Here is a 24,656-nt window from a genome sequence, read left to right as displayed (position 1 = left end):
CAGATGAACCTGGAAGGTTGCCCTGCTGGGAGATGGCCTTGCAGCGGAGAAACTCCAGCTGCCTCGTCCAGCTCTTCCTCCTTCAGCCCCTGTCAAGGGATTCCACCGGCTCCTCAAGGACTTCCTCTCCGATGTCTTCAGGCTGCCTCCAGGCCAGCTCTGGCAGCAGACACGGGACGCTGCTCCCTTTTATACTGCCCCGGGGCATTGTGACATCAGCATTGCCCCGTGGTCGCATTGTGACATGGAGGTGACATGGGCCCCCAGTGTCCCACCCCACCCACTGCCCATGCACCCAGCACTCCTTGGAGGAAGGACTTTGGGGTGCTGCTGGCCCCGAGGCTGTCCTTGTGCCCAGGAGGCCTAGGGGGCTGTCCCTGCTCTTGGTGGTGAGATGAAGGCTGGTCTGGCAAACGTCACCCTTTGTGTCCCCAGGTGATGGACACTGCTCATGTGCCTCTGCAGAGAGTGGCAGGAGCTGGATCCCCTTCTCGGGACAGACTCCTTCCAGGAGACACAGACACATGGGGAACTCATCAGGGCTTTACAGCATTTCACTGGCATCATTTTTGACATGTTGGGTGCTGTCCTGTGACTGCCCTTTCTCCACAAATGATCATACAAACACAACCATTTAGTGAGACATGGTCATAAAGGGGCTGTTATGGACAAGAAAGCTCACCATGAAATCTGGAGAGAGTGAAGAAGTTCATAATAAGCAGTTGATAAGTTTATAATAAGAAGAACAACCAAGAAGCTCAAGACCTCTTCTGAAGAGCGGGAGGCCTGAGCAGCCGTGATTGGCCATTGTAGGTGTGGGAGAGGGTCAGGACATGTCAGGGAGAAGCAATGAGATGGCTGATGGCTTCAGTGAACCCTTCCAGCCATGTCTGAGCCCAGAAATGGAAAGCAGTTGATGTCTGCAGGTGGAGGAGGAACAGGAGGAAGATCTTCCTGGGAATACGGAAGGAAGAAAGGCCTCTCTTGGGCTAATCATGTATGCCAGTGCCATTTGCATGCTGTGGGCATGGCTGTGCCTGGGAGATGGGGAACGGCTGCTGCTGGGGTGGCTGTGCTCAGTCATGGCCCATGAGCTGACCCTGCTCTGCTCCTCTCTTACACTGCCCACACTTGGATGGTCCTCAGCAATCATCCATGAGCTGGTGGATCCATGAACCACCTGGAGTGATGGTTATGGATCCAAATAGGGGATTCAAGCAAGTGTGGGATTGGGACATTGAGGTAACTGGTGACCATTGCCAGGTGTATGAAAGAAGCTGGATGAGTTGTGATTTGCTCACAGGCATTTCCAGCTCCACAGAAATCCAGAGCCTTGCAGTTAAAGCAACAGCACTTGACATAAACACCACCCCCAAAACACAAAACACTCACACTGACCACAGGAAAAGCCTTGAAAAACATTGGAGACAAATCTACCAGGTCCCAGGGGTCAGGGCTCAGCCATTCTGGTGATGAACAAGCATCAAGGGCTGACATGGCACCAGAGCCACCTCCACATGGCCCTCACCACCTGGAACCAGTGTCTCCAAGTCTTGCCTTCACCAGCCTCCAGGGACAGGGACCTGCACTGGTTGTTTCCTTCACAGCTGTGTCAGCGATGGCCCTTCATGGGGTCCAAACACCCTCAGAAACTTGGGGTTTGCTTCTGCCTTTCACTTCATTAGAGGTTTGTTCATTCTTTCAGTATCTGCAGTTCAGGCTCATGGCAGCAGAGGGCTCATTGACATACAAAATGCTCTCACAAGTCAAGGCTCTGTGCATCATTTTCCTAAAGGCTTCAAGTCTGGTGTGGATGATTAGAGAGATTTCAGGAATAGCCAAACAGAGAGCATTTGCATAATAAATAGCAATAAAGCCAAATTTATTCTATTTCCATCCCTGCTTGCCCTTCCCTCCCTTTCCAGAACAGGTGGTATGAGTAGCCTCCAGTTCATATCGATGTGTTGCATCTCCTGATGAAGACTGAGTATGTCAGAAAAGTATGTAACTAAATCACCATGTGAGTGAGGAGACAGGCCAGGACACCTCAAGAGGAGTCACACTCCTCTGGACCAAGAGGTGGGTGTTCCTGGCAATCTCAGGTGCCACAGCACAGAGACACTTGTGTTCAGGGAGCTGGTCAAGTGACCCATCTCCTGTTCTGTAACGGTGTCTGAGTTTGCTCAGGTCACCCCTGACTTGAGCCCCATCCACTGCTGGGTGTTCTCCAGACTCCTGCCCTCAGGACAAAGTCCCAGGAGACCTTGCTGGTGAAGATGGAGGCAAAGAAGCCATGAAGAACCTCAGTCCTGTCTGATTCTACTCTTACGAAGTTCAGCAGCAGGTCTATGTTATCCTGGTCTTTTTCTGTAAGGAAGCTGTGTCAGCTCATCTTGCCGCCCTCAGCCTCCCCTACAGGTGTCAAGTCCAGGGCAGCTTTGGCATCATCCCCACATCCATGGACAAGGTTTCTAAATTCCTCCTTTGCAGCTTCCCCTGCTTCCACCTCCTGTGTGCTGCCTTTGTGCCCTGGAGCTCCATTGGTTCAGACAAACACCCTCACGAGATAAATGCTTCATTTCGCTGGTTCTCAGATAGATCATTCTTGTGCTTGGAGCAGCCTGTCCTGAAAGGCTGATCAGATTTCCTGAGCTCCTTCACCCTTCTGAGCTGCTTCCCATGGCACCACCTGAATCAGCACCCCCAGTTTGACAAAGTCTTCTCCTCTGGAGCCCACCAGCCTGTGCTCTGCTGCTGGCCTTCCTCCCTCCCCTCTGGTGCCTGGGACCCCACTGTGTCCTGGTCACAACAGCCAAGGTGGACACTGATGTTCACATCCCTCACCAGCCCTTCCTTGTTTCCCAGTTCCAGATCCAGTTGAGCATCACTCTCATTGGCCCACAATGCAGACACGTTAAGCAGTTGGCCCAAGATCCTTTGGACTGATGGCACCTGCCACTTTGCCAGGCCAGTTAATGTCAGAGCAATTACAGTTCCCCCTAGGAACCTGCTCATTGACTGCTGACTTCCTCATGTTGCTGACAGAAGATCTTGTCCATTTCTTCTACATGATCATGTAGTTTGTAACACCCAACACATTGTCACTCTCTATTGTGTTTACATGACAAACTCTTGGAACTGGGGGTAGGTGTGGGTGTGCTACAGTTGTCACCTCTCCGGGAAGACAACAGGAGTTTGACCAATGTCAGACAGAGCCGATTTCAGCTGCTCCAGGATGGACCCACTTCTTGCCCAATCTGAGCCACTCAGTGATGCTGGCAGCACCTCTGGGATATTGTATTTGAGAAAGGGTAAAAAACGCTGCACAACAGCAGGTGGGAGAGAGGAGGGAGGAGATGGGAGAGAAAAGCACTGCAGACACCAAGGACATATCCCATAGGACCCAAGCAGGTCCCTCAGCAGGCCAAATCCTGCTCTGCTGAAATCCTGCTCTTGGCCTTGTTCTCATCTCCCAGGAGCCTCAGCTCCACTTTCCATCCCTGACTGTTCCATCCTGACCAACTCTTTCTGGTTTGTAAGTGTGAAGTCCCACAGGGCACCTCACCCCACTGACTCCTCAGTCACCCGTGTCAGGAAGATGTTGTCAATGAGCTCCAAACCCTCCTGGATGGCCGGTACCTTGCAGATATTGGGATATCTCAGGTCTGCCATGAGGACACTGCCCTGGAAACATGAGGCTTCTTTCATGTGTCTGGAGGAGGCCTCATCTCATTCCTCTTCCTCATCAGTGAGTCTGTAGCTGATGTCCACCCACCAAAACACAGCCCATGTTGTTCTGCCCTCTCATGCTGACTCCTCAACCTTCAGCTGACATTGTCTGTCCCCAGACAGAGCTCCACGCATTCCTGCTGCTCTCCCACATGAAAGGAATCAACCCCTGTGACTCCAGAGCTCTGACATTATGAGTATCAGACACCCAAGACCCCAAATTTCCTCCTGGAGGTGGTATTTGTAGTGTCCTGTAACTCCTCACGCTGTTCTCTTGGGAGACACACCCTCATCAGGATAAACCATCTGCATGCAAACATTAACAGCTGAGCAAATGGAGCTTCAGGCCAGGGAGAGTCCAGACCTTGTGAATATCTGGTATTCGCCCATCAGGAAGCTCTAAAGATTTAAAAAGGGAAGTGACCAGTTCTGTATCAGGGCAGGAGAACAACCCCATCCATCAGGACAGAGCAGGACCTGACACGCTGAGCAGTGACCCTGAGGAGAAGGGCCTGGGCACTACAAGGTCCCCACACCAGCCCATGGTGCACGCTCACCATGAACAAGGCAGCTGCACACGGGGCTGCATGAGGAGGAGCGTGGGGACCCAGACACCTGCAGTTCTCATCCCATTCGGTTCAGCACTGGTGTGACACACACACACGGGTGTGTGCCAGTGTGCGGCTTCCCAGTTTGGAGCAGCAGGGAGGAACTGCAGAGTGCAGGGCTGTGCCAAGGCAGGTTCAGCACCTTGTGCACATGGTGTGGGGTGCTGAGGGACCTGGGCTGCTTTGGCCCAGCAGCGCTGGGGAGGCTGCAGCAGTGCAGGAGTAGCCTGAGAGTGCTTGAAGGGCGGTTTCAGAGGTGGTGGAGGTTTTCTGTATAGTGGGAAAGAGCTTGAGAAAGAAATAATGGCCCAAAGTGCAGCTGGGGATGTCCAGGCTGGACATGGGCAGAAAGGAATGTGATGGAAGGGCAGTGCTGTGGGGGAGCAGGTCAGCAGAGGGAGTCTGCATCAGCCCAAGGCTTTGTGCTTCAAGGACCAGCTGGGGAGGATGGAGAGACCTCAGCAAAGGAAGGAAGATGCTCAGACAAGAGCAAGGTGGGGCAGCAGGGGGGATGTCTCCAGCCTGCAGGGACAGAGGTGCAGGGGATGCCACAGCACAGGACAGGCTGTCGTGGAGATGATGAAGGGATGTAAAGGGGCTGAAAGCCCCACCAGACATGAGCTCCTTCTCCCCTTGGCTATGGCTGTTGTCTGCACCTCTGATGCCTGTGAGGAGACACCTTGTCCTTGCAGCACAGGGGCCTCATGGCCTCCTTGTCCCCAGGCAGGAACCTGGGAGGGGTGGGACCATAGTCCTGCCCTTGGCCTTGCACAGCCCCACATCACACTGTCCCAGGAAGGGCCCTGGGCAACGTGGGAGGGACAGGATCTGATTTCCAAAGTGGGGTCAGGGCTTGGCCCTTTGATTAATGAAACACAACCAGGTTTACTGAGCATCAGAGCCACCTTTTCTTTGCTTTTCCTGACCTTTCATCTCTGCCTCCAGTTTTCAGCTCTAACCAAACTTGGATGTTGTTTCTCAGTAGGTTCCCTCAGTGGGACCCATTAATATTACAGGAAAATTTGGAGTTTGCATCTGAGTTTGACTTCCTGAGAAGTTTCTTCAGCTTCTCCTCAGGGTCTGAGGTCCATGGACTCAGCACCAAACCCACCAGAGGGTTCATTAAAGCGCCTTGGGCTGCTCCTGTGCTGCTGAGCTGGGCTGGGCTCCTGGGACACAGGGAGCTCATGGCAGCGGCAGCGCTGCAGAGAGACAGCTCTGCCCAGGAGCAGCTCCTCTGCACACGCAGCAGGGCTGAGGGCTCTGCCTGGGGATCTCAGGAGACGAGCAAGGCAGAGAGAGATTAAAGGTGGTCAGGACTGGGAGGATGACTGAGAGCTCACTGGAGGAGAAACCTTTGCAGCCCTCGCCATGGTAAGTCTCTGGGTGCAGGGCAGTGCAGCTGTAGCTCCTGGAGGCATCTCCTGAAACTGGCACAGGCACAGCTTGTGGGGTCTGTAAGGACGGGGCTCTTGTCAGGCCATGTTGAACAGCTGTGAAGCCGGGTGAGCACCCAGGGGTGCCCAGGGCTGTCCTGCAGAGCAGGGTCCCTGCACCCCAGGGCTGTGCCAGGCAGGGACTCTGCCGCCTGCCAGGGTCAGCGCTCAGCCTGCCCGGGAGATCCCATGGCAGCAGCTGTGGGTGGAAGGAGCGACCCCCGGCAGGGCAGGCAGGGAGCTTGTGGGGTTGAAGGGGGCTGTGTGGGTCAGGGCTGCTCAGAGCTCCAGATCCCCCCACAGACATGGCAGAGGGTCCTTCTGAACAACAACATCAACACAGGAACAGCTGCACGGGAAGGAGTCTGTGCTGTCAGTTTTCCACTCTTGCTCATCTGGGTGTGCAGTGGGAGATAGGGATATATTTCTCTCTTTGGAGCAGACACTGAGACCCCAGTTCTCGTTAGGACTGGTCTGAGCTGCTCCTGAGCCCCTGCACACACAGAGCTGCCCCTGGGCAGTGCCAGGAGGTGTGAGCAGGACAGAGCTGAGCACACAGCGGGTGGGACGGGGTCTGTGACACTGACAGGGAGCAGACCAGGGACAGACACACAGCTGCAGGCAGCACAGACATGGGCAGGGAGGAGGAGCTCCTACCAGATATGCCAGGGACAGGATTTTGGAAACCCCCTGCCATCCCCTGCAGTGCAGACACATTTCCCAGTGCAACCCCTGGTCTCCTCTCCTCCCCAGCAGACCCTCTGCCCCAAAGCCATGGGGTCCAGGTCACGAGTCTCCACCTCAGCAGCTGGACCTCCAGGTGAAGGGTTCCTGGAACGGGGTACACAAATAAGGTGCTAAAAGTACTTGCTTTACAGTGTTATAATGTGAGTGGCAGCAGCACAGCCGGGTCAGGAGAAGGTTCCACAGCATGCCCATCTGCCATTCTGTCCTTGCTTTATTTTCTGGTAGCACTGCAGTGTTCTTCCCTGTTTCTCCACCTGTCCCTGCTGCTCTTGCTCTCTGGGGTTGGGGTGGGGATGTGGGCCAGTTTTTGTTCTGACACCAACTCAGGGGGTTTTGCCCCAGAGCTGTGTTCATGGAAACCAGATGCCCAAGCTGCATTTTAAGCTGTGATGAACTGTTTTTTTCATTTGGTAGAAACAGAATTGGCTGAAACATCCTTCCATCAGGGAGGGGGTTTTCCATGAGAAACAGCATGTTTATTTTCCTCAGAGAAGTCTCCCCTAACCTGTCACTGTCTTTTCCTCCTTGCACAGGTCCTCATGCCCACAGGCAGCAAATGTCCAACAGCAGCTCCATCACCCAGTTCCTCCTCCTGCCGTTCACAGACACACGGGAGCTGCAGCTCTTGCACTTCTGGCTCTTCCTGGGCATCTACCTGGCTGCCCTCCTGGGCAACGGCCTCATCATCACCACCATAGCCTGGGACCAGCACCTCCACACCCCCATGTACTTCTTCCTGCTCAACCTCGCCCTCCTTGACCTGGGCTCCATCTCCATCACTGTCCCTAAATCCATGGCCAATTCCCTCTGGGATTCCAGGGCCATCTCTTACTTGGGATGTGCAACACAGCTCTTTTTGTTTGTCTTCTTGATTACAGCAGAATTTTATCTCCTCACCATCATGTCCTACGACCGCTACGTTGCCATCTGCAAACCCCTGCACTACGGGACCCTCCTGGGCAGCAGAGCTTGTGTCCACATGGCAGCAGCTGCCTGGGCCACTGGGTTTCTCAATGCTCTGCTGCACACGGCCAATACATTTTCACTGCCCCTGTGCAAGGGCAATGCCCTGGGCCAGTTCTTCTGTGAAATCCCCCAGATCCTCAAGCTCTCCTGCTCACACTCCTACCTCAGGGAACTTGGGCTTCTTGTGGCCAGTGTCTGCTTAGCATTTGGCTGTTTTGTGTTCATTGTGGTGTCCTATGTGCAGATCTTGAGGGCCGTGCTGAGGATCCCCTCTGAGCAGGGACGGCACAAAGCCTTTTCCACCTGCCTCCCTCACCTGGCCGTGGTCTCCCTGTTTGTCAGCACTGCCATGTTTGCCTACCTGAAGCCCCCCTCCATCTCCTCCCCATCCCTGGACCTGGTTTTGTCCTTTCTGTACTCAGTGGTGCCTCCAGCAGTGAACCCCCTCATCTACAGCATCAGGAACCAGGAGCTCAAGGATGCCCTGAGGAAACAGATGACTGGATTTCTTCTGAAGCTATAAACTGTCTCTAACTTCTTCTACATAAGAGTTATAGTCCAACTCATTGCAGGTTCATCCTGTGTGCAGTATTTTTTGTTTCTACTTGTGTTTGCTTATTATGAAAATATTTTAATTCCCTTTGTAATTCACTGCCTGCTTTTCTTTTCTCACTGAGTGGCTGTGTCAGTGACAAATTCGTGCTTTCTGTGTTTAAGTAAAATAAAGGGACCTTCCACCATTTTTTTTCTACTGACATCTTAACTCTAAGGCCTTTCTGGAGCTGCAGGGACAGTTCCTGTGATGGGTGGAGGGGAAACGTGTCCATCATGGCAGCCCTGCCAGGGAGCAGCAGCGCTTGCTCTTCCAGAGCTGTTCTGGTTCCACTCCCACACTCTCCTTCTCATCCCTGGTGTTGGTGCAAGGCCTGAGTGCTCTGGCAGCTTGGTCACCGTCCTGCTGTGTGTCAGTGCTGTGGGCGCAGGCAGGGACAGGCAATGGGCACTGCTGTGACAGAGCTGGCCTCACAACAGCCTTTCCAGATAGAAAGGTGATCTCCTATGGGCAGTACATGACGGTTTATGTCTTCAAGCATATGAGTACAAAAGTGTCCCACAGATTCAGACACCAGGGTACAGCTGAACAGTGTGTGTGTGCAGGGCTGGCACACAGCAGTGTCCTCTCACAGCCAGGCTCCTGCCAGAGACCTGCAGGACCAGCAGAGCAGGGGCTGGGCTGTGCCCCTGTGCACTGGACACCCCAGGGAAGCTGCCCCAGGGCATCGTCATGGACGGGCCCCTCACAACCACCATTTCTAGCTCTGGCCTCTCTCCCCCACTCACATAGGTTGCTCTTCCCTCCACGGAGGGACACGGAATGAGTAGCTCAGAAGTCCATGTCTGCATTGTTCTGATGAGATGTGAGCACGCACATCATGGATGTGAGATGAGATGAATCCAGGTGAACACTAACAACATCAGCTATTCCTGGGGGTTCCATGAAGGTCTGTGGGACAGACAGTGTCTCAAGGTCACTTCACGATGGGAGTAACAGCCCATGGGAAAATACCCACTGGGATCTTCTTCCTTGAACTGAGGTCCCTGTGTCCATTCCTCATGATGTGGGACATCTCAGACGGGTGCAGAGCAGGGGGACCCACCACAGGGCTGAGCTGTCTCCCATTGTTTGGGAGTGGCAACAGGAGGCCAGACAGACACTGTGATTCCTGCCTCTGTGTAAAAGGGACAGCCTCTGTCTCTGAGCATCCCTGGATGCATAAGGATTCCTGAGACTGGCTCTGATGGACTTCTGGCATTTCTGTGTGTGACTCCAGGAACAATCCCCAGTGGCCCAGTGAGATTCATCTCAGCTGCTGGGACGACTCATTGCAAACGCTCCTGTCTGCTACATCACCCTTGCCCGTGATTCTGGATTGTGCTTTCAAAAGTGACAGCAAAATCAGAGAAATTCTGAGGTCCTTGGGGAAGGAAGATGTCAAGCCCATCTTCAAGAAGGGCCTGAAGGAGGATTTGAAGAATTAAGGGCTGGTCAGCCTACCTCTGTCCCTGGGAAGGGTAAAGTCCATGTCTTCCTGCACCAATCTCCAGGCACCTGAAGGACAAGGAAGGGATTGCTGAACCCAAATGAGTGGAAAACCCAGTGAGTCATAAGAAACGCTCTGGACCCATTCCAGAGCTTTAGACCCCCAGGAAAGAGCTCAGTGACAGTGCAGCCCAGCCAGTTGCATCTGTGTCCCTCACTGAGCAGCACAACCAGTGTGCAGTCACCCCATGGTCCTGCAGCCAACCTGCTCTGCAGAGCATCAGTGCCAGGTTGGGGCCCTGTGGGGAGCACAGGATGGGGCCAGGAGCACCAGAGCAGATCAGAGGAGGGATGGGGGAGATGAGACAGGAGCTGACCTGGGCTGGAAATTGCCTTGGAGAGAAAAATGCTGGTGTTCAGCTGCCCCAAGATGATAACCAGAGTTAACGGTGCAGGGCCAGAAGTCCTTGCTGTCCTGGTGCTTCACCAGGCCTGGGAAGTAGCTGGAGAAGGATTGGTGTCCTCCACTTGCCATCTCTTAGTGCATTTTACCTCCTAAAGGGTGTAATGGAAAGCAAGTCTGGGACCCTGTGTCCGGACTTGCACTGCAGAAAGTATTCACCCAGAAGCCACACCATTTTGCTCTGGTACCTCAGTCCTGGTGCTCATCACATGTCCTTGAGACAAACTTATGCACCCCTCTTGTCAACCTTACCCCAAAAGTCACCCCTAGACAAGGTTTCTGAGCTGGGGCTGAGCTGGAGAACTGGGGTCCAGCTGTGACCAGAGGAAGGACAAGGCCTGTCCTGGGTCCTTTAAAGGGCTGGCAGCCTCTGTGATCTCCACAAGAAAAGGCAGCGTGCAGGAAACTATGGACGATCCCCATACCCATTGGAGGCCCTTAGGAAGAGTTCCTCTCTCCAAATATCCAGCCCAGCTTGCTGCTGCATGAACAACCAGGAGAAACTGCCCCAGGACCCTCATTCCAGACCCCATATCCTCCACCCATACAGGCAGTGCTCTTCCCCTTGTCACTGAGGTGATTCCAGGGACCCAAGAGAGGAGGAGATGTTGGGTGGGGATATGGTGTCCTTCAGTGCTCCTCATGGTACCTCCTGCTGGGCTTTGTGCCACTGGTCACAACCCTCTGAGCCTGGATGTTCAGCCAGTTCTCAGTGGTGCTAAACAGGAACATGCCCATGAGCACATTGGGCTGCACTGGGAGGAGCGTGGCCACCCAGACAAGGGCAGTTATCGCCCATCGTGACTCAGCACTGGTGTGGTCACATCTGGAGCCGTGTGGCCCAGTGTGAGGTTCCCCATTCTGGAGGAACGGGAGGAGCTGTCGTATGGCCAGAGAAAGTCTGGGTCATGTGTGGAGATGTTGAGAGACCCAAACTTCTTTAGCCTGGTGAAGGGGAGCCTGAGGAAACATGCTGGTTTTAGTGAAACTGGGTTAATTTTCCTCATGCATTTTGAACCTGTCTCCTTCACAATTAGTACAGTCTTTTGTTTAGATTTACTATGAGAATAATGAGATAATGCTGTTTCTTCCCTGGGATAGAGTTAATTTTTCCTTTTAGCAGCTTTGCAGTGTTTGCCATTTGCTATGAAAGGAATGTCAGAACTCACTGATAGCTTGGCTGTTGTCAGGGAAACCAAGGACTTCTTTGGCCATCCAGCTGTGGATGCAGATTGGCAGGAGGGGACACAGACAGGACAGCACCTGGATTGACATGCAGGCTGATCAATGAAATATTCCCTATGATTAGCGCCATGCTCAGTCTAAAGCTGGAGCCAGCTTTTAGGGCTTGTTACATCTGTTACTTTGGGTTTTCCAGCTGGTTTGGTCAGTTCCATTCAGAAGTTTCATTCTGTCAGGAGTTCGATGTCCGTTCGGCCTTTTGCCGTTCTGCCATTTTGCCGTTGGCCTTTGGGCCTTTCTGCCTGTTGCCCTTTTGCTCTCTCTTGCTGGGATGGGCTGTTCAGGACCAAGGTGCTCCCTTCTGCAGGACCGGCTGCTCCGTGTGACTGGAGTTACACGGGGAATAGCACTGAGTATATTTTCTTAATTTAATTTATCTATTTCTATTTAACTTACCTTGACCATTGTCAGTGAAACCAAGGAGTTCTCTGGAGTGCAGCTGCAGGTGCAAATTGGCAGGAGAGGGCACAGACAGGACAGCACCTTGATTGACATCCAGGTCAATCAAAGAGCTATTCTCTACCATTAGTGTCATGCTCAGTATAAACCTGGAGATGCCTTTTCCAGCTAGTTAGTTCAGATTTTCTGGCTACGTTGGTTGGTTCTGTTCAATCTGTTGGGAGGTCAGTGTTAGTTCAGTTTTATGACATTTTGTTGTATTTAAGTTGGCCGTTGGGCCTTTCTGCCTTTTACATTTTTGCTTTCTCTTGCTGGGATCAGCTGTTTAGGACCGAGGTGCTCCCTTCTTTTGGGTTAGCTGTTCCACATGACTGGAGATCTGTGGGGGATTATTCTCTTCCCTTTCAGTTCTCTCCCTTGTCCCACTTTGGGGATTAGGGGCAGGATGTGAGCAGCTATCAGGGTCTTAGTTGGTGGCTGTGGTAACACCATGACAAGAAAGGGCAGTAGTAGCTTCAGAAATCTTGAAAATCAATTTCCAAGATGGTGGCAGTTTTTTTTTTTTTTTTTTTTTTTTTTTTTTTTTTTTTTTTTTTTTTTGTGGAGGAAAACAGCATGAGAAAGGAAAACCATCAGAAACTGCAGCTCTGGAGGTCCAGAGTGCAGTCAGGATAAAGAAACGTCATTCTGAGCGCAGTGCTGTGGTCATTCAGAAGGACTCTGGATCAGCCATGACTTTGTGTTTCCAGGAACAGCTGGTGCAGATGGAGAGACAGCAGCACAGGTGGGGACACACTGGGCTGAGAACAAGGTGGGGAAGCGCATGGGGTGTCTGCAGCCTGTGGGGAAACAGCCACAGGCCTGGGACAGTGCAGGATGGACCATGGTGGACATGGCCAAGAGTGAGGGTGGATGTCCCTGCAAGAGCCAAGGTCTTTGTCCCCTTGGCTATGGCTGATGCCACTGCCAGCAAGGCCTAAGAGGAGACGCATGGTTGTCATGGCCATGGCACCCCATTGCCTCCTTGCACCCCCAGGGTTGTCACCCCATTACCCTGCACTGGGCATCGCACTCCCCACAGCCCCAGGAAGAGCCCTGAGCCACACGTGAGGGACAGGATCTCCCTTCCCAGGGGCAGGGGCTCAAGGCTTGGCCATTGTCCTTCATCAGACAAACCAAGGGCTTTCTCAGCATCAGAGCTGCTGCACTTTGCCTTTGCCTGATGCAATCACTGCCTCCAATTATCTGCTCTAACGAGTCCCTGGGGAGGCTTTGTCAGTAACAGCCCTCAGTGGGGCCCATTAATGCTTCAAGGTACTTTGGAGTTTGTTCTGGCTTGGACTCTTGAGCAGATTCTTCACTCTGTCCTTGGTATCTGAGGTTCATGGACTCAGCACCAAATACGCCATGGGGCTCATTAAAACACAGAAAGACCTAACGAGCGATGTTTCTTTCCCTAATATTCTTCAAATCTTCCAGACTTGTAGAACTAACTGGAGAGGTTTCAATGGGACACTTGCTGATGAAGGTTTCAAGGAAGATTTCATAAAGGAGGGTTTTTCTTTCCAGGGTGTTTTCTATCATTTTTCAGTATATAGAAGAAGTGACAGCAGCATTCTACACTGGACATTGATCCCGAGGGTCTCCTGAAGACATCTGGACAGGCAGGAGAACAGTCCTTGAGGCTGGACACTGTATGGACAGCCTGGCTCCTCACCCCCACCCCCAGTCTGCCGGTTCCCTCATTGGCCACCAGAGATTGCATCACTTTTCCTACATCAGTTTAATAAACAGCAAAACACTTTCCTCAGCTGTGTGTGTAAGCTGGATCTGATGAGGTCCAGCATCCACAAGGGACACCCACACAAGAACTGGTTTAGACAGAGAGACAGGAGAGGATAGAAACAAACACAATGAACGTGTTGACTGCCATTTTAATTAGAGCTCTGAAGAATGGGGCAAGTTTGTAACTCCCTGAAGCTCAAAGCAGAAACCAGACAGCTGAGAGGCCACTGAATGACCAAAGAGCAAGTGGAGGAGAAACCTGAGAGCACTGGGAAGGGCAAACGGCCAGACAGTGCTGGAAAGTTGTCCTTGGACAGGGACATTTAATCAGGAGAGGTGGGAACTCCTGAATGACGAGGGAGATGAAATAATAGAGTGTTGGTAATAGAAGTACAGGGGAAGACCAATATTTCTTCTCGTACCCTTAGTACATCTTTCATCAGCTGTCTCACCATAAACAGCCAGGGCCATTTTAGGGGCCCAGTGTACCTGAGGTGCTGGCCTGGGATTGGCATCTCTCACACAGGACCTGGGGAGACCAGAGCACCTTGCAGTGCAGGTGGAGCCTGGGCAGGGGTTCCCGGGGCATCTACACTGGCACCAGGTGTTTGTGTCCCTGGAGCTGAAGACATTTGTGTCCTAAACCCATGCCCAGTTCTGGAGAACTCTTTCCTTTCCAAAGAAAAGAGACTCCCCTAAAAAGACTTTAAAATAAATAAATAAATAAATAAATAAATAAATAAATAAATAAATAAATAAGCAAATAAATAAATACGTAAGTAAATAAATAAATAAGTAAATAAGTAAATAAATAAATATATCAGTAACTAACTACATAAATAAGTAAATAAGTAAATAAATACTTAAATACATAAATAAATACATAAATACATACATTAATAAATAGAAAGAAAGAGAAAAAGAAACAAACAAACAAACAAACAAATAAACAAAGAAAGAAACAAACAAAGAAAAAGAAGGTTGACACGTTCCTTTGCTTTGGATCTTTGTCTTCAGTTCTTCTTATTTTAATATCCATTGACATCAACTGACATCTGATGGACCTGCAGGCATGAAGCCAAGATCATGTTGTGTCTTGCACAGCGCCCCATGCCCTCTGAACCTTCCCAGCCCAGGACTCCTCACACGTTGCCCAGAGCGAGTCACACTGAGGCGTTGGCTGGTTCACGGGCTGAGATGTTGGTTTAGATGGTCACCTACAGCACAGGTGGATCCTGCCCCATCATCGCCTGCTCTGCTCCAGTCTGAAACAGAGCCCAGCATCACAATGGGATCATGAGAGAACTGAGGTTGAAGGGACCTCAGGAGTCTGCAGCCCAACCTGTCACCAACTGGGTCACACCAAGGTGTTCAAGCCTTGATTCAATCAGAGCTTTAGCAGGACTAGAGAAGTGATCATCCCTTTGTACTGGGCACTGGTGAGGCTGCACCTTGAATCCTGGGGTCAGTTTTAGGCCCCTCATGGCAAGGAAGACATTGAGGTGCTGGAGAGAGTTCAGAGGAGGGTGACAAGGCTGGTGAAGGGTCTGGAGCACCAGTCTGACGAGGAGCGGTTGAGGGAGCTGGGGCTGTTCAGCCTTGAGAAAAGGAGGCTGAGGGGAGACCTTGTCGCTGTCTACAGCTGCCTGAAAGGAGGTTTTATCATGGAGGGTGTTGCTCTCTTGTCCCAAGTAGCAAGTGATAGGACAAGAGGAAATGGCCTCAAGTTGCACACGGGGAGGTTTAGATTGGATATGAGGAAAAAATTCTTCACGGAAACCACCAGTGATGTTCCTTAGGACTCAGTCCTAGGGCCGGGTCTGTCCAATATTTTTATCAATAATCTGGATGCAGGAATTTAATGCACCATTAGCAAATTTTCTGATCATACCATCCTCGGAGGTGCTGATGACTATCCTGAGGGACAAGGAGCCTTGCAGAACGATCTAGATAGATTGGAGCATTAGGCAATGATCAACGGCATAAAATCTAACAAGTCCACATGCCGGATTCTGCACCTGGGATAAAGTAATGCCAAGGACAAGTCTAATGGGGAGAGGATTGGCTGGAGAGCAGCCCTGCAGAAAGGAGCCTTGGGGCGCTGGTTGACAGGAGGCTCAACAAGAGTCAGCAGTGTGTGCCCTGGCAGCCAAGAGTGCAAATTCCATCCTGGGGTACATCAGACAGAGCAGAACCAACCGCTCAAAGGAGGTGATTATCCTGCTGTGTTCAGAGTTGCTGTGGCCTCACCTTGAGTGCTGTGTGCAGTTCTGGGCCCCACGATTTGACAAGGATGTTGAAGTATTCCAATGTGTCCAGAGCGCAACAAAGCTGGTGACCGACCGGAAGGCATGTCCTCTGAGGAGTGGCTGAGCAATCTGGATTTCTCAGGTTTGGAGAGAAGGAAGCTGATGAGCAAGCTCATTGCCCTCTAAAAGTTCCCGAGGAGGGAAGTGTATAGGGAAGTGCTGGTCTCTTGTCCCTGGTATCCAGTGACAGGACATGTGTGAATGGTGCAAACCTGGGTCAGAGGAAGTTCAGACTTGACCCTCTACTGAGAGTGTGGTCAGATACTGGAACAGACTTCTGAACGATAGGATGAGGGGCAACGGGCACAGCATAGGAGGTCCCATCTGAATATTAGGAAAAACTTCTTTACTGTGAGGGTGCCTGACCACTGGAACAGGCTGTCCAGAGAGGTTGTGGAGTGTCCTCCTCTGGAGACATTCAAAACCCGCCTGGACACCTTCCTGTGCCATCTGCTCTGGGCGAACCTGCTTTAGCAGGTGGGTTGGGCTAGATGATCTCCAGAGGTCCCTTTCAAGCCCAACCATTCTGTGATTCTGTGACAGCTGGTTGATGCCCCAAGCCTCAGCATTCAAGAGGCATTTGGCCAATGCACTTACTACCCTGTTTTAACTTTAGATCAGCCTTGAATTGGTCATGCAGTGGGACTAGATGGTCATGATAGGACCCTTACAGCTGAACTATACCTCACTTCCCTTCTTTCCTTTCTCCTCCTTTCCCTAGCAGGGGGAAGCTGCAAAGCCCCCCCACCACAGCCCCACCCAGCACCCTTTGCAGGAAGCCTTTGAGGTGCTAGCCCCAAGGCAGTCCCGGTGCCCAGGAGTTCCAGGGGGCTGTCCCTGCCCTTGGTGGCCACGTGCTGGGCACAGCTGCTGGCTGTCCCTGGTGCCTTCTCTGCCCTTTGGCTCTCCAGGACAAAGCTCCTGCTCTTCTCTCCAGTCATGGCAGAAACCAGCCCTGCAACCAAGAGAAGAGCCCTGGTAGCTGTCCCCTCTCTGCACCAGAGCTGATGTCCATGAGGCCCCACAGCGAGGAGGACCAGGCTCACAAAGCCTTTTCTGAGGGGATAACAGGATGGTTTCAACCACTGCAGCATGGAGAAAATCCCAAGTGTGACCAGAGCCATAGGCTGCGCTGGACAGTGCCAACAGACCGCCATGGAAATAAGACTCGCTTTGAATCCATTCCCAAAGCACAGCCAGGCAAATGATGACTCTTCCCAAATGAGCAAAAAGAGTCCATTGCTGCTACTGCAGTCATGTTTCCTTTTCTACCCAAACCAAGATCCACAGTTGGCCATCTGTACAGGGGATGCAAAAAGCACTTCAGCTGCAGGGTAAACCTTCCACACCTCCTGTGTGACTTGCACCTTTCTCGGAGTTATTTGCCTACCTTGATTGGTGGGAAGAGGTTCAGAACTTCTGGAAAGCCTTTAAGAGATACTCTTTTGAGTACTGAAAGAGTAAGGAAGCTACTGCCATTTTGGACATTTGCGTCAAAACTCATACACACATGGGATAGTGTGTGGTGTGTGACATGGATTTCTTTTTCTCCTTGTTCTCCTTTTTAGTAATGCCTGAGATCTTTGCTTTGGAAAAAACATACCTAAAGAAAAGAATCTGAGAACAAAAGTCCTGATCAGAGAGAAGGTCCATCTGGGCCAAGACTCAGTCTCCAAAGCTGCCAGCCATCCGTGTCTACAGGGTCTTGGGGTGCTCAAAGGCCTCAGTGGCTGGGACCGGCCTCCCTGGGGACCATCTCCTGCAGGGGCCCCGGGGCCGTGTCTCAGCTCAGCCTGGGACCTCTGGTGCCTGCCTGAGCCATGTTGTAGGTGTGTGTGCCTGTCTCTGCCCCATCTCCTGGACGGGCCTGGGCCCTGCCCTGCAGAGAGCGGCTCTCCTGGATGGAGTCCTCAGGCCTGGCTCAGAGCTCATCGTGCTCCAGGCACAGCTACTGAGCACAACCATGCTGTGCTGAGCTGTGCTGTGCTTCTCTATTCTGTACGCTCACAAGGAGTCAAATAAGATGGGACTGTTTGACTGAAATGCCAGACAGGTTTTAGATCCAAAAACAGTTTCAGGGACACATACACAAAGGATACAACTGGAAACAGAATTTTTTTTTTTAATATTTATTTTATTAAAATTACAAATTTTAATAGAAGAAGGAGAAGGAGGAGAGCTGGCTCCTGCTGCAAACTTGCCCTGGGAGAAAGAACCCGAGAAAGCCAGGGCACGAGTGGTGCCTTGGAGGGCAAGAGCAGTGGGCATGAACCGAGCCAAAAGGGCCCAGAGGAACTCTGACAGGTGGTCATGCTCAATGCTGCAGAGGAAGGCAAAAAAACCCCGGGGACCAGGGCCAGTCTGCCCCGGGGGAAAATTCCTTCCTGACCCCAACACTGGCGATCGGCTGTTCCCTGAGCATTTGAGCGAGACCTGGCTCCTCGGCCCACAGGCTGGTCATGCCTCCCAGAAGACCACAGAATAATAGAAGGATAGAATGATAGGATGATGATGTCTTCTCTCTTCTCTTCTCTTCTCTTCTCTTCTCTTCTCTTCTCTTCTCTTCTCTTCTCTTCTCCTATCCCCTCTCCTCTCCTCTCCTCTCCTCTCCTCTCCTCTCCTCTCCTCTCCTCTCCTCTCCTCTCCTCTCCTCTCCTCTCCTCTCCACTCCTCTCCTCCTTTCTTCACCTCTTCCCTCTCCCTCTTCTCTCTCCTTCTTTTCCTTCTCCCTCCTTTCACTAGCAGTACATGCTGAGGAAATTGCTGACAAACACTTGTAACCTTGCCCAGATTAGCCATTCGCTCCATCACCTTGTGCAAAGGACGCATCTACCTTCTGGTGGCTGGGAGAGCACCGTAACCCCTTAAACCACTCTGCATTCCACTTCCTACAGCTGCTGACCCTAGCTCCCCACTCCATCAGGACGGTGAGCTCTGCAGTGCTCCTCAAGAAGTTATTCCCTTCATTTTGCTGCTGCTATTCAGCTGAAAAGGATGTTCCTCTTCCTCTTCCTCTTCCTCCTCCTCCTCCTCCTCTTCCTCCTCCTCTTCCTCCTCCTCTTCCTCTTCCTCCTCCTCCTCCTCCTCCTCTTCCTCTTCCTCTCTTCTCTCTTCCTCTCTTCTCTCTTCTCTCTTCTCTCTTCTCTCTCTTCTCCTCTTGCTTCACCTCTTCCCTCTCTCTCTCTCCCTCTCCCTCTTCTTCTCTCTCCCTCTTTTCCTTCCCCCTCCTTTCACTACCAGTGCATGCTGGGGAAATCCCTGACAAACACTTGGAACCTTGCCCAGCTTACCCATTCGCTCCATCACCTTATGCCAACGACGCATCTACCTTCTGGTGGCCGGGAGAGCACCGCACGCCCTTCAAACCACTCTGCATTCCACTTCCTACAGCTGCTGACCCTAGCTCCCCACTCCATCAGGACGGTGAGCTCTGCAGTGCTCCTCAAGAAGGCATTCCCTTCATTTGGCTACTGCTAACCAGCTGAAAAGGATGATCATCCATCAGATGAACCTGGAAGGTTGCCCTGCTGGGAGATGGCCTTGCAGCGGAGAAACTCCAGCTGCCTCGTCCAGCTCTTCCTCCTTCAGCCCCTGTCAAGGGATTCCACCGGCTCCTCAAGGACTTCCTCTCCGATGTCTTCAGGATGCCTCCAGGCCAGCTCTGGCAGCAGACACGGGAGCCTGCTCCCTTTTATACTGCCCCGGGTCATTGTGACATCAGCATTGCCCCGTGGTCGCATTGTGACATGGAGGTGACATGGGCCCCCAGTGTCCCACCCCACCCACTGCCCATGCACCCAGCACTCTGTGGAGGAAGGACTTCGGGGTGCTGCTGGCCCCGAGGCTGTCCTTGTGCCCAGGAGGCCCAGGGCGCTGTCCCTGCTCTTGGTGGTCACGCACTGGGCATGGCTGAAACCACCTGGGTGGTCCGATGAAGGCTGGTCTGGCAAACGTCACCCTTTGTGTCCCCAGGTGACGGACACTGCTCATGTGCCTCTGCAGAGAGTGGCAGGAGCTGGATCCCCTTCTCGGGACAGACTCCTTCCAGGAGAGACACAGGCACAGGGGGAACTCATCAGGGCTTTACGGCGTTTCACTCGGCATCAGTTTTGACATATTGGGTGCTGTCCTGCGACTGCCCTTTCTGCACAAATTATCATAAAAACACAACCAGTTAAAGCAACAGCACTCGACATAAAACCCACCCCCAAACACAAAACACCCACACTGACCACAGGAAAAGCCTTGAAAAACATTTGAGAAAAATCTACCAGGTCCCAGGGGTCAGGGCTCAGCCATTCTGGTGATGAACAAGCATCAAGGGCTGACATGGCACCAGAGCCACCTCCACATGGCCCTCACCACCTGGAACCAGCGTCTCCAAGTCTTTCCTTCACCAGTCTCCAGGGACAGGGACCTGCACTGGTTGTTTTCTTCACAGCTGTGTCAGTGATGGCCCTTTTATGGGGTCCAAACACCCTCAGAAACTTGGGGTTTGCTTCTGCCTTTCACTTCATTAGAAGTTTGTTCATTGTTTCAGTAGCTGCAGTTCAGGAATCACGGCAGCAGAGGGCTCATTAACATCTAAAATGCTCTTACAAGCCAAGGCTCTGTGCATCATTTTCCTAAAGGCTTCAAGTCTGGTGTGGATGATTAGGGAGATTTCAGGTATAGCCAAACACAGAGCATTTGCAAAATAAATAGCAATAAAGCCAAATTTCTTCTATTTCCTTCCCTTCTCACCCTTCCCTCCCTTTCCAGAACAGGTGGTATCAGCAGACTCCAGTTCATATCGATGTGGAGCGTCTCCTGATAAAGACTGAATATGTCAGAAAAGTGGGTGCCTAAATCAGCATGTGAATCAGGAGACAGGCCAGGACACCTCAAGAGGAGTCACACTCCTCTGGACCAAGAGGTGGCTGTTCCTGGCAATCTCAGGTGCCACAGCACAGCGATACTTGTGTTCAGGAGCTGGTCAAGTGACCCATCTCCTGTTCTGTAACGGTGTCTGAGTTTGCTCAGGTCACCCCTGACTTGAGCCCCATCCACTGCTGGGTCTTCTCCAGACTCCTGCCTTCAGGAACAAAGTCCAGGAGACCTTGCTGGTGAAGATGGAGGCAAAGAAGCCATGAAGAACCTCAGTCCCGTCTGATTCTACTCTTATGAAGTTCAGCAGCAGGCCCACGTTCACCCTGTCTATTCTCTTACTGCAAGTGAAGCTCTGTCAGCTCATCTTGCTGCCCTTCCTGTGCAGGTATCAAGTCCAGGGCAGCTTTGGCATCATCCCCACATCCATGGACAAGGTTTCGAAATTCCTCCTTTGCAGCTTCCCCTGCTTCCACCTCCTGTGTGCTGCCTTTGTGCCCTGGAGCTCCATCAGTGCAGAGGAGCAGCCTCACGAGATAAATGCTTCTGTTCAAGGTTACTTGGAGAGATCATTCTTGTGCTTGGAGCAGGATGTCCTGTAAGGATTATCAGATTTCCTGAGCTCCTTCACCCTTCAGATCTACTTCCATGGCACCACTTTGCCCACCATCCCCCAGTATGTCCAAGTCTTCTCCTCTGGAGCCCACCAGCCTGTGCTCTGCTGCTGGCCTTCCTCCCTCCCCTCTGGTGCCTGGGACCCCACTGTGTCCTGCTCACAACAGCCAAGGCGGACACTGATGTTCACATCCCTCACCAGCTATTCCTTGTTTCCCAGTTCCAGATCCAGGTGAGAATCACCCTTGTTGGCCAACCAGGCAGCCATGTTAAGCAGTTGGCCCAAGATCCTTTGGACTGTTGGTACATGCAGCTCTGCCTGACCAGTGAATGTCAGGGCAATTACAGTTCCTCATAGGAACGTACTCATTGACTGGAAACTTCCTCAGGTTACTGACAGAAGATCTTTTCCATTTCTTCTCCATGATCAAGTAGTTTGTAACAGCCAACACTCTGTTACCCTGTACTGGGCTTACATGACAAACTCTTGGAACTGGGGGTGAGTGTGGCTGTGCTACAGTTGTCACCTCTCTGAGAAGACAACAGGAGTTTGACCAATGTCAGACAGAGGGGATTTCAGCTGCTCCAAGATGGACCCACTCCTTGCCAAATCTTAGCCACTCGGTAATGCTGGCAGCACCTCTGGGATATTGTATTTGAGAAAGGGTAAAAAACGCTGCACAACAGCAGGTGGGAGAGGGGAGGGAGGAGATGTGAGAGAAAAGCTCTGCAGACACCAAGGTCATATCCCACAGGACCCAAGCAGGTCCCTCAGCAGGCCAAATCCTGCTCTCCTGAAATCCTGCTCTTGGCCTTGTTCTCATCTCCCAGGAGCCTCAGCTCCACTTTCCATCCCTGACTGTTCCATCCTGACCAACTCTTTCTGGTTTGTAAGTGTGAAGTCCCACAGGGCACCTCACCCCACTGACTCCTCAGTCACCCATGTCAGGAAGATGTTGTCCATGAGCTCCTAACCCCTCCAACCCCCTCCACGATTTCCAGCCCTGGCCCCTCACCCACAGATGTTGTTCTTCCCTGCATGGGTGGACACCAAATGAGTAGTTCAGCAGTGCAGGTTTGTATTGTATAGATGAGATGCGAGAATGCACATCATGTATGTGAGGTGACATGAACCTGAGTGAGCACAAACACCATCCGGTTATTCCAGGGGGTTCCATAAGGGCCCGTTGGACAGGCAGCGTCTCGAGATCACTTCATGTTGGGAGGAACATCCCACAGGAAAACATGTGAATGCAGCCCTGGATGTGCTTCCTTGAACTGAGATCCCTGTGTCCATTCCACATGACGTGGGACGTCTCAGAGGAGTGCAGAGCAGGGGGACACACCTTAGGGCTGAGGTACCTCCCATCCCTTGGGAGTGGCAACAGGAGGTTTTCATTGAACAGATGAGCTGTGAGCATGCACATCATGTATGTGAGGTGAGAGGAACCCAAGGTGAGATGAGCCCAAGTGAAACCAGCCATTCCTTGAGGTTTCATGAAGGCCTGTGGGGCAGACAGTATCTACAGGTCACTTCACGTTGGATGTTACATACCAGAGAAATTTGCCTGGATGCAGCACTGGGATGTTTCCCCACTCAAATCATTAGTAGGAAATATATTTGATAACTTTGATAAAACAAGCATACATTCATCTGATCAGGTATTGGGCCATAGGAGCTTTATGGATGGGTATGGTGTGTTATGACATCAGTTGTGTCCCAATATCTCATAATCCAGTAAGAAGCATGTATCTGTGAAGGGGACAGTGAGGTCTGTCTCTGGAGGTAACAGCCCAGCAGCAGGGACATGGCTGGGAAAGAACCTCTGCCCAAGTACCCAAAGGCCCTACCCAAAAAGAGGCCTTAGAGACGGGTTGTCATGTCCATTCCACATAAGAACATGATGGGACAGCAGCAGGAACATGGTCGTGTTTGTCAGAGAAGATGAAAGACCAACAGCAGTCAGGGGATTTAGAAGATCAGTGTGAGGCTGCTTCTCTCAGGTAAAAGATCTCGAAACATCTTATGAGTTGGATTCCATGCATGGAGGCCTGTTAGTGAGATGGCCGAGCTTTCCTTGGTAATAGCAAAAAGCAGAAGAGGGAAAAAAAAGGTCAGAAAGTGCAACTTGGAAGGTAAGGACTGGATATCAGGAGGGAGAAATGTCACTGGAAGGGCAGTGCTGTGGGGCAAGAGGTGACCCAGAGGGAGCTGGATCAGCCCATGGTTTGTGTTCCAAAGAGCAGCCAGTGAGGGTGCAGACACAGCAGTGAAGGTGCAGAAATGCTGGGTGAGAGCAGGTGGGGAAGCGAGATGGGTGTCTGCAGCCTGCAGGGAAAGAGGGGCAGGGGTAGCACCGTGTAGAACAGCCTGTGGTGGAGATGGCAAAGGGCGCTGAAAGGCTGGAAGGGACCCACAGAACCCAGGTCTCTGTCCCCTTGGCCAGGGCAGTTGTCTCTGCCACTGAGGCCCAGGAGAAGACATGTTGTCCTCATGGCACTGGGGCCTCGGTGCCTCCTTGCAGCCCCATGGGGAAGCTGGAAGTTGTTGTCCCAGTGTTGTCCTTCCCTGGGCCTTGCACACCCACATCCCACGGTCCCAGGAAGAGCCCTGAGCCGTGTGTGAGGGACAGGATCCCCCTTCCCATTGCCTGCAGGTCATGGTTCCTCATTTCTCCTTCAGAAAGCAAACCAAGGGGTTTCTGAGCATCAGAGCTGAAGAAAAGACTCAAAGGAGACCTCATGGTGGGTACAGCTTCCTCACAAGGGGAGAAGGAGGGGAAGGTACTGATCTCTTCTCTGTGGTGACCAATGGTAGAAACCGTGGGAATGGAAGAAGCATGTGCCAGGGGAGGGTCAGTGGGACATGAGGAAAAGGTTCTTCACCCAGAGGTGCTGGACACTGAACAGGCTCCCCAGTGAGGCGTCACGGCCCCAACCTGACAGTGATCAAGAAGAGACTGGACAACGTCCTCAGACACACGAGGTGACCTGTGGGGTGTCCTGTGCAGGGACAGCAGTTGGACTCGATGATCCTGTGGGTCCTTCCAACTCAGGACATTCTATGATTCTATGAAACACTAGGTCAAAAGTCCATGTTTTCATTGTGCAAATGAGTTGTAAACATACACATCATGTGCATGTCCACTGTGTGCATGTGGTGAGATGAACCCAAGGGAGCACAAATGCCGTCAGCTGTTCCTTGGGGTGCCATAAAGGTCAGTGGGACAGAGATGGTGTTCAGGGGTCTCTTCCAACCTGCGTTATTGTAGGATTCCATGAATCTTTTCCTTGGAGAGCTCTTTCACGTCAGAATAGACAGAGGAAGAAGAGAAAAAAATGAAGAGGCAGAAGCAGAGATGTAAAATGCCCCAGAGTAAATACAGCAGCTCCTCAGAGGAACGTTTCTCCACTCAAACCCTTGATAGGAAATCTATTGGATACATTTGA

General features: G+C 51.9%; 1 protein-coding gene across 1 annotated transcript in view; it reads left to right on the top strand.

Annotated features, from left to right (window-relative positions):
• Positions 1–7,076: 7,076 nt before the first annotated feature.
• Positions 7,077–24,656, top strand: part of LOC135577980 (olfactory receptor 14J1-like) — a 36,755-nt gene continuing 19,175 nt past the window's right edge. Inside the window, exon 1 of the mRNA XM_065048135.1 lies at positions 7,077–7,837. Coding sequence (XP_064904207.1) covers positions 7,077–7,837 — 761 coding nt within the window. The remainder of the gene's footprint in view (positions 7,838–24,656) is intronic.

This window comes from Columba livia, unplaced genomic scaffold (assembly GCF_036013475.1).
Source record: "Columba livia isolate bColLiv1 breed racing homer unplaced genomic scaffold, bColLiv1.pat.W.v2 Scaffold_206, whole genome shotgun sequence".
Taxonomy (NCBI): Eukaryota; Metazoa; Chordata; class Aves; order Columbiformes; family Columbidae; genus Columba; species Columba livia.
Note: the sequence above shows the minus strand (reverse complement) of the source record. Positions and strands in the feature narration are given on the sequence as shown.